A 9,632-nucleotide genomic window follows, 5' to 3' on the forward strand; every position below is an offset into this window, starting at 1 on the left:
GGGGGGGGGGGGGGGGGGGGGGTGTTGAGGGGGTGCTGTCTGACTGCATGGCTAACCTTTTTTTAGAAATGAGTTGATTGATATTTATAAATTGTTTAAACAGCAACATTTTTTTTTTTTTAAATCAAAGCTCAGTGGCCTTTCCATTAGCATGAGGTTGAAGTGGTAGCTTAGTTGTTAGTCTTCTGTATCTAGCTTGGATAACACATGGAAATAGACTGTTGAAATTGTCCTTATCATGCAAAGATAAACTTTTGAGTGTTTTCTTTATACAGACTGTTTTTAATTTTGGCACAACTTTAAAGGCTATTATGCAGTGTTTTCTTAAATGTGTACACTAAATTCCCAGCTGAATCAAACTGACAACATCTGGTAATAGAACAGTTACAGACATTGAGAAACAGGAGATGCTTGTTCTCAAGATATCTATAGATTGGATTAATCATTTGTAATTCCAGTGGCCATTTAAGTGTTACAATAGCTGTGTGTAGGGACTATGTTTCTGTGAAACTTCTATGGCCACATGAATATGTGATGTAAGCCTCTGTGATTCCAGAACTTGGTGTTTACTTTTAGTATCTGAGCTGAGTACAACAAACCTAGCGGGAAGCTGATCTGGTCACACATTCCTAGCAGTTGTCCAAAATAAACTTTATTCTCAGTGGGTAAGAGGCCCATCTCATTCATCCTGAAGAAAAAATAACAGAAAAAAAGCATGGATATGTTAAAGAGATGTTACATACAAAGAGCTAGAGTGTAGTATTCCACTATTGATTTGGCAATCATGTTGTGTAAATCCTATACTGCTTAACTGCTTTGTAAGGTTGACAAAGACTTACTACCCAAGGCATTAGCTTAAACTATTAGGATTAATCCTTTATGAATAACAGGTTTTAGGCTTTTGTGTATGCTCAAACTAAATCTGCAAAGAGCACATGTCAAATAAATGGTCTTTGAATTGTTCATGCAGGCCTGAGAAAAAAACAACATACTTTTCTAGGGTAAATTTCACTGTGTCCTCATTGTGAGTCGCAACCATGATATTTGCTTTCCTGTTGTGTTCGATCTCCTCCAGCACATACTCCAAACACCTGGACAAACAACAAGGCAGATGGTTAGGATTTAGACATTTTCTAGCTAAGCCATGAAGGGCCTTAATAATAATGCAAAACTTACTTGTGATACATCCTGTTAGTGGCCTCATAATCTGGGTTTATTGGGTCTTCGTAACCAATCTCTTTGGCCCGGTCTCTCTCTTGATACATGTAGGCTCCGCGCACCAGCTTGGCACCAAAGTACCAGCCTTCCCGTCGTGACAGCTCAACATCCACAGTTACATTGTCATAGGCTTCCTAAAACATATTAAAAACACAAAAGGACATGACTAAAGGACAGGGTGCCTCTATGGGTACAGAAACAAGACGTAAATGGCAAATGTGTCAAACAAATATTACTATATAGCAAAACATGACTCTTCGAGAGCTACCTGTAATGTCTTTATATAACATACTATACAGCTTTATTGAGGGTAAGTAGGAGGTTGCTGTACACAAACCAAGTCAGTTTCTATCCATATGAAAGGTTAGTAACAACAATAAAACCTACATGTTGCAAAATGTACAAAACAGTAATAGTTTGGGTTTCATATTTGGGACAAACAAAAGGATTTGGAAGTATAACTAATCAATAGTAAAAGTTGTCATGATTCAGTGTAATAAACTAGGGTCTTACCTTGAGGTAACACTGGTAAGTGTTGAAAATGATTGGTTTCTCTCTGTTAAATTTCCTCTGCATTTCCAGAGTCAGTCGACTAATAGCTGGTTGGAAGTACGTCTGCTCGGCATCAACCATTAGCCTCACCCCATTCTCCATGGCATGCTGGTGCAGGTGTAGGTGCACACAGACAAATCATTTTTATACAGTTCACATGTCTCTATAAGTGACACATTATTATAGTAAACACAATTGACTTCCAATTTCTTTAAATTCCTGGAACCAGGTCTGATTGGAATAAATTGGAATTAAGTTTCTTTATTGTCTGATAAAAAGATTTACTAGATACACATTTATTTACCTTAGCCAGAACATCCACTCTCTGTAGCATTCTCTTCATCTGCCTCTCCTCCTCGGCTGTAAACTTCTTTAACAAAGGTTCCAGATGACCTGTCTGCACAACCGACACACAAAACATTGAATCGTTAGATTTTGTTTTTTAAAGCCATCTTAATGATCAGGATAAGCCCGCTAACTATCAGTGTGTGACAGGCAGGGTGGAGGTTGGGTGGGTGGGGGTCAGAGTAGAATAAGTGCCACTGACATTGTCTCTAGTTTCCTTTTTAAACTAATAGTTTCTCAACTCCACTTAATAACACCACCTACATTAACATGTGTACTAAAGATTGACTCATATTAACTCTGCAGAAAAGCACAGAGCACATTCAGTCCTAAATAATATTATCCTCATCGGAGCAGATGTTAACTTGTGGAAGAGGATACACTTCTTGTACAAACAAGATTTGTATGAACTGGTTCCCACAATATGATAAAGAAGTCCAAGTTCTAATGGAAAACAAATGTCTAGCTAACATCTATTTTACTCATGTATTTACATCACCATTTGTTTACAAGAACATTAACTGTAATTACCTTTATCTGTAAAATTTTAGGGTTTGAAATTTGAAATTCAAAAAGTATGTTGCACCTTTATAACTACAAAATGATAACCTAAAATATGTGTTTCTGCTATCAAATGCTGTTTCCTTTTTGGAAATGTGCCCTTTAAGATAATATTAAGGGTTTCTGTGTTTATTAGACAGGTCACAGTGTACAGATAAGATAAGAAATTACTAGACTGATTTAAACCAAGGACCACTTACATGGGCAACTGTACTGAACTGCCACACACTGTGCTTTTTTACCTTTCATAATCTGGGCACAGCACCAAATGTTTTTTTTTACATGACCTACCTCAAGGTTTGGCACCATAAGCAGACTGGAGATTTTTGTTGTATCCTCTATTAAACTGTTCCAGTCCAGCAGATCTATTGTTCTGGCAATAAGATGTGAGAAACGGTATGTTAAAATATGTTAACAGATGCTGTTTTTCTACTGACTAAACAGGGATTCAAGAACCTAATTGTTTTGGTGTAAACAACCCAAAAGTATTAATGTGAAGTATTTGTGGTCATCATTTCACCAATGAGTGACTATCTTACCCTGACAAACCCAGCTTTTCTCCAGTAAACCAATTCTCTATGTCATTCTCGGCTCCAATACCCATCTTCGTCAAACTTTCCTATAAATAAATATTTCACAGATGAAAAACAAATATTTCAGATGATTGCTGTTTTAGCAAAGGACATGGCACTTAAAATCATGAAGGCTTGGACACAGCTTTCTATCTTAGAAAGAACTATATATTAATGGAGGACACAAGTTATGGATTAACATACATTAGACTTTCTGAAGGCAAAACACACCTTGAGTTGTTCCAGCTCCAGCTTTTGTTCCAAAAGCATCATTTCAGATTTTCCCTGTTGTTCTGCGAGGAAGTTAAAGAACTGTCTCCATTTAACCAGCACTTCTGAAAACTGGAGCTGTTCAAACACAGAACAATTCACCAAGGATTTTTGCATATATGATATTGCATTTGAACCATACTGTTAGTTGGACATATCAGTATTTTATTCACAGAAAATGACGGATCTTGCACATGTCAATAGGCACAGGTTTCCCTTTTGTCTGAGAAAGTTATATTAAGACTGTGTGACCGCAAAGTTTCCCTTCTGCCTGGATGCACTTTTAGAATTTCAGTGAGAACACTGAAGGCAACTGCTAGAGATTGAACACAATAATGTGAACCTTTAATCATACTAATCAACTGGCATTGACACAAAACCATAAAGAGATAAATAAATGGCTACTGTTTTATTTACCTATTTCTCTGTAATGAATGACTTATGGTTTTTTAGTGTTCAGTCTAGCAGCAATGGTGTTGCCAATCACACTTTTCTCTTTACAAACTTCATCTTTTCTAACTTTATTATCAACACTGTTCCGAGTAGCGTGCCCATTCCAAAAGTGACAACTCACTCATGTGCAATATCAACATTTCAGATGTGCAAGACATGGAATACTGCAAATTCAACTATATTTAGCTTTTTTTATGGGTTACTGTTTTTTTTCTTTTTTACAGTTATAATTTGCATTTTTACCTGCCTCTGCTGACTGCACTATACCTTTTGCTGCTTTAACACATCAAATTACCCCACTGTGGGATTAGTAAAGGATTCTCTTCTTTTTATCTACCTAACTTCTGTAAAATTAACTTTTAGTTGAATTAAGTTTAACTTACAAGAAACTGTGGCCGTCCGAGAGCAGTCATTTTGATAGCAGAAAATCCATCTGCTGAGGCTCCTCCTGAAATTACACATTTTATTTCACCTGATGTGGTATAACTATCCACTCATTTTCATGATCATCATCATTTTCATTGCAAATTTACTTTATTTTTTCACAATAGTTTTAGTGTTTATACAGCCATTGTTCTAATAGCCAAACTTACATATTATATTTCTTAATGGTTTCCTCAGAAACGTTCCTACTTACCAGAGGCTCTAATGCAGTTTATGAATGTCTCCATTTGGTTGTCACATTTGGACTCATCTGCATAGAAGTAAGTACGAGCACTAATAACCCCTCCACGCCTGTCCCCGAACTGACGATGGGCTTTGTACTTCTTCTCACGATGATCAGCATCTGCAATAAAGAGAAGGTCACGGTAGCTGCTTGACGTGTAAAAGAGTTTTCATAAACAACCTTAAGCTTTTTTCCCCCTCCATATATTTATATATTTTTCTTTTTTACATAATTTTTAGCACACTTGAAGTTAGCTGTCTCCATCACATTTCTATCACTGAGATCATTTAAACCATAATATTCAGAAATTATAAAAAAAACACATCTTAAGAGACAATATTAAGAGTTTTAAGTTATTAAAAGTAGGTTTCTGTTCTACAGCTTGACTGTGTAATCAACATAATTATTTTCAATATTTATGTATTTATTTATTATTACCACAATAAATATATCACAGGTAAAATTATTTAACATTTAGTTTATTAATTATTATTTTAGAAAGTATCTGTCTAAAAATGTATTTCATCATGAGTGATATGGCAGTACTACTATTATCATTAATATTACTGCCAAAGTGATACTAAGAATAATGTATTAAGGAATACCTCTTCCTTACTGATAGATCAATGTTAATTATAATATCAGACTTTGAAACAAGACCAGAGAAAGCACTAGTAGGTGAATGACATGGTTTCTTTCATTAACCAGTAACATGAACCAAGTGTCTTCTTTCTGTATCCACTGAACTGGACATGTTGGACCCGACTGAATCCAGATATAACCAGTACTTTCCAGGCTAGACCACATGGCCGCATGACTAGACATACCAACACTGACACTCGACTAGACCTGTGTTGCATTCAGGCCAAGCTGAAGCAACTGAAGAGCAAAGGAAATGAGTCTATGTTCAGTCTTGCCAGTTGCCAGTGTTGCCTGCCAACTGTACAGCAGTTATTTAGTAGAAGCATGTAGTGGCGGATTCCGCTAAATATTTGGAAATTGAATATTTACAATACATTACATACAATAAATCAACTGATTTACAAACCTGGACTTTCTTTCTCTGCTTCAGAAACACATGAACTGAAAAAGAAGGGATGGGAATCAGAATTTAACAGCATAACAGCATCTCCCTAAAACAGTTTACTTTTCAACACAACAAATTATTATCTAAAACAAGATTATAGCATCTATATTTTCACTCAACTTTTCTAACTTCTCATGTCACTTACATTCTTTTAAATCAGTTAATCAAGCAGACAGTATGCCAATGGTAAACATGGGAAGGTCTAAATATTGATTTACTATGATCTAAGAATACAGGAGGAGAAAGAAAAGAGTTAGTATGTTTAGGAAAGGCACATTTAATTTTTACCAGTCTTTAACCAGCTGTGTCTTTTTTATGCAGTTAAGAGAATGTAATGCCTTTCTACACATGTTGTGACATGAGAGACACATCAGGATACAAACAAAACTACCATGTTCACTTTAATGTCTTCCTCATGTAACTATCAGTCTTTTTTTCTGCAAATTTAAATTTTGATTCTGTATGTTTGTACTTAGTTTGACAATCCTTGGTTCAGAAAAAAATATTTCCTTATTTCCTCCTTTGAACATTGCGTAACACTTTTGTGTGTGTTCCCTATGAAGTGATCCAGCACATTCTTTAAAGGCTGGCAGCCTTTTCAGGAGGTACATTCCCCAGCTGAATAACCAGCTCAACCAATCAGAGGAGAGGGGTCTGTTCTAGCCAACCAATAGGACGGGCACTGTTTTGCTGCTAGGTATGAGTCAACTCTGTTTAAAGTCTGTTTATGAGGAGGAAACATACTGTTTGTTATGTGACTCAAATTAAATTTGATAAGAAACATAACAGAAGCCAGACCTTAAGAGATAAGTTAAGAATGAACAGTTTTAAACTATAGTTTATTGAATGCTGTAATGTAAAGGAGTCAAAAGATAATTTGCTGAGACAACATGTAATTCAGAGGAAGAGAAATAAATTCACAGACTTGCACTAAAGTGGGCCGACTATCATTGTATTTCAAATATCAGTGCCATATCTGTTGAACACTGAAATTAATCTTTGCAGTTGGTTGAGCCCTCTAGGGAGACCAAGGACAAACTGACCTGTTGGGGCATAACGTTCATGTAATATGTACTCCACAGTCACAGTACTCCACAGCCATGGATGCACGTAACATGCCCAATAACCTTTAATAAAAAATGTTTGGTGTAAAGGCCATGACTAAAATTAAGTCTAGCAGTTACACTTAGTTATTTCACTATTAAATAACTTAACGTCGATGTATTGTAATGATGCCTCAGTACATTAATTATTAATATAAATAGAGTAATTGCAACATTTTTGTCTGTAAATGCACTTCCCAGCGTGCAGCTCCTTTGACAACCATGCATGCAGGTTCTCTTCAAGTTTCCCAGGTTTTTCCTTGACTTTGACAGAGCATGGGCGGGATCAGGAACAATATTGTTGTGGAGCATGTGATGCTGGGCTATACAAATAAGCCTCACTCAACAGGCCTTGCTAGTTTAGTATGTTACGTAACTCATAAATTAACTCTGCTTGGTTTTAAAAAGCAGTGCAACATTTCTATGTAAACCGCACATCTTTATGAGAAAGGAGCCTATGTTGCAGCCTTTATTAATCTCCTGGTAATTCTGTTGAACACATTACTTACTCCATTTCCTTGTTCTCTGCCTCCTCTTGTGTCAAGTCCTCTTCAACACTATAGTCTAAAACTGACCCCACACCAAAGGCCTGATTCTTCTGAATTAAAGGTTTGATGGAGTTGTGGTCTTCTCCTGCCACAAACTGACCATAGAAGGTCATCTTCATCAGCTTCTCAAACATCCACTGGCCAAACACCTTCTTACTCAGATCCATCAACTGAAAACAAAGCAAGGACAAAAAGTTATTATACCTCAGTAGTTAATATTTAGTATAATAGCCTAGCTAGTTCATTATATGACTAAATGTTACGTACCTGCATATTCACTTAGTTATTACGCAGTTATAACTTTACAACTAGACTCATACAAAAACAATACCCGTTCTTAAATCAAAAGGCTAACGTTAACTTTTGAACAACATCGACTCACCTCTTTGTTCTTTTCAACTAGGATGTCAATTGTACAAAGCTTGAAGACCAGCAGACTTCGAAGCAGTTCAATGTTTCCCTTGCTTTTGTAGGCTTCCTGAGTGTTGTCGAAGTCGATGTGGATTTTTTTTAACTGCGTGTTTTTTACGTTTTTGGTATGGCTGATGACTTCAAGCGGCACAGCTTCCACCACGGTGCACCCATCAATCTGTGGATCTTTCTCTTTTTGGCTCTTAGTGGATGCCACTGTTGACCGACATCTTCCAGGTGAAAGGCGTATTTTCCGGACATTTCCCGGGTTTGCCCGAACAAGAGATGCTAAAAGCTTAGTGTACGACATGGTTTCCTGTTCTTCTCTTGAACAGAGCAGCCTACAAGCCACGAGTATCCACCTCGCCGTGGCCTCGTTATGGTGTTGCCTGTGCAGCGCGTGCTGGGCGGTTGTATTAAAAGTCATCTCGCACCGGGGGTGGTTCCTTGTACATCACATGTTAGCTACATCACGCTGCGCGCGTACACATGTCTGCAAATGCGCGTTCTCGCGCTTGACTTCAAACCCCCTTGCAATCCACGACGAGATAGTTTCATTTATGAAAGTATGGATTATTTTCCTCCATAACGGTCTCACAAAAATGCTTAGGTTTCTGCTAAATTGAAACTCTTAACGTATCCTCACGTAAATACCCGGATTGGTTGGTTGCAATGCAAGCAAGGAATGAATAGGCGACCACGTTTATTTATAGCGATAGCACATTTCACTCAAATATGTATCAAATTCTGTCCAGTCTTTTGAGCCTGAATCCTGCATGGACTCTGGTGCACATAGCCTTATTCATTCATTATTATGTTTATGCACATTCATGTATTGATAGAAGATGAATAGATTGAATAGATATAACCTACATATGTATGTATGTATTAACAGACTGAACATATGTTCACTCATCCAGATATCCAGTCCAGATGTCTAAGGGCAGGTGTGGTTTACCTCTCTATTTCAATTTATGTTATTATCTTGGTTTGGTTCTTTACCTCTCTTATGTTGTTCTTGCTGTTGCTGCTGTGACATCTGCATTAATACAATTTAATCTTATTTAATTTAATTTTTCATTTGTTATGTTTGCACTGAGTAAACATTTAAAACCCATAATCCATTGCATAAGTCATGGCTGCACCATTACGTGGACTGAAAACAGATGTTTTGTGAATTGTTGTACACACCTTTCCTCAAAATGTTTGACATATTTGTTAAGTTTGGAAAATGGGATCTTTACAATAATTTAAAATAAAGACCATTAATATACAGTCTTTTTATTTTCAGCCACTTTGAACTTGCACAACCGGAGAAACTTCCAGAATTTCTGGAAGTTTCAGACATAAAGTATCCGGTCCAGAGATGGGATATAATAATAATAATAATAATACATTTTATTTATAATGCACTTTTCAAAGTCAAAGTCAAAGTCTGCTTTATTGTTAATTTCTTCACATGTCAAAACATACAAAGAAATCAAAATTGCGTTTCCCTCTATCCCACGGTGACAAGACATTTATAACAAATTTGGTCCACAGACAACCATAACATTCAAGTAAACAACATAAAAAAGTAAAAATAAGAAGATATATACAATGAGGAAAATAAGAGCAGCGAAATTTGTGTTAAAAATGTGCAATTATGCATATTGTCGACAGTCTAATGTGCAAAAAGACAGGCGGTAGCATAGTGGTGCTGGTAATGTAAGAGCAGCAGAAATGTGTTCTCAAGTGTTTTCAAGTGTTTTCATCAATAGATCTCAGAGTGCTTTACAACATGCTGAATAGTCTTGAGTGTTTTATGATTTACAGCTGTTTTTGAATAGATAGATAGATAGATAG

At 36.5% G+C, this 9,632-nt stretch overlaps 1 protein-coding gene across 1 annotated transcript in view; it reads right to left on the bottom strand.

Annotated features, from left to right (window-relative positions):
- prodha (proline dehydrogenase (oxidase) 1a) overlaps nucleotides 1–8,189 on the bottom strand; it is an 8,794-nt gene extending 605 nt beyond the window's left edge. Inside the window, exons 1-13 of the mRNA XM_034896463.1 lie at nucleotides 7,759–8,189; nucleotides 7,338–7,546; nucleotides 5,687–5,721; nucleotides 4,609–4,758; nucleotides 4,355–4,419; nucleotides 3,480–3,596; nucleotides 3,216–3,295; nucleotides 2,968–3,049; nucleotides 2,075–2,167; nucleotides 1,732–1,878; nucleotides 1,177–1,352; nucleotides 993–1,091; nucleotides 600–688 (exon numbers count right to left, since the gene is read on the bottom strand). Of these exons, the coding sequence (XP_034752354.1) occupies nucleotides 600–688; nucleotides 993–1,091; nucleotides 1,177–1,352; nucleotides 1,732–1,878; nucleotides 2,075–2,167; nucleotides 2,968–3,049; nucleotides 3,216–3,295; nucleotides 3,480–3,596; nucleotides 4,355–4,419; nucleotides 4,609–4,758; nucleotides 5,687–5,721; nucleotides 7,338–7,546; nucleotides 7,759–8,097 (1,681 nt within the window). The 5' untranslated portion in view covers nucleotides 8,098–8,189. The remainder of the gene's footprint in view (nucleotides 1–599; nucleotides 689–992; nucleotides 1,092–1,176; nucleotides 1,353–1,731; nucleotides 1,879–2,074; nucleotides 2,168–2,967; nucleotides 3,050–3,215; nucleotides 3,296–3,479; nucleotides 3,597–4,354; nucleotides 4,420–4,608; nucleotides 4,759–5,686; nucleotides 5,722–7,337; nucleotides 7,547–7,758) is intronic.
- Nucleotides 8,190–9,632: the final 1,443 nt, after the last annotated feature.

The sequence above is a fragment of the Etheostoma cragini genome, chromosome 16 (assembly GCF_013103735.1).
Source record: "Etheostoma cragini isolate CJK2018 chromosome 16, CSU_Ecrag_1.0, whole genome shotgun sequence".
In the NCBI taxonomy this organism is placed as follows: Eukaryota; Metazoa; Chordata; class Actinopteri; order Perciformes; family Percidae; genus Etheostoma; species Etheostoma cragini.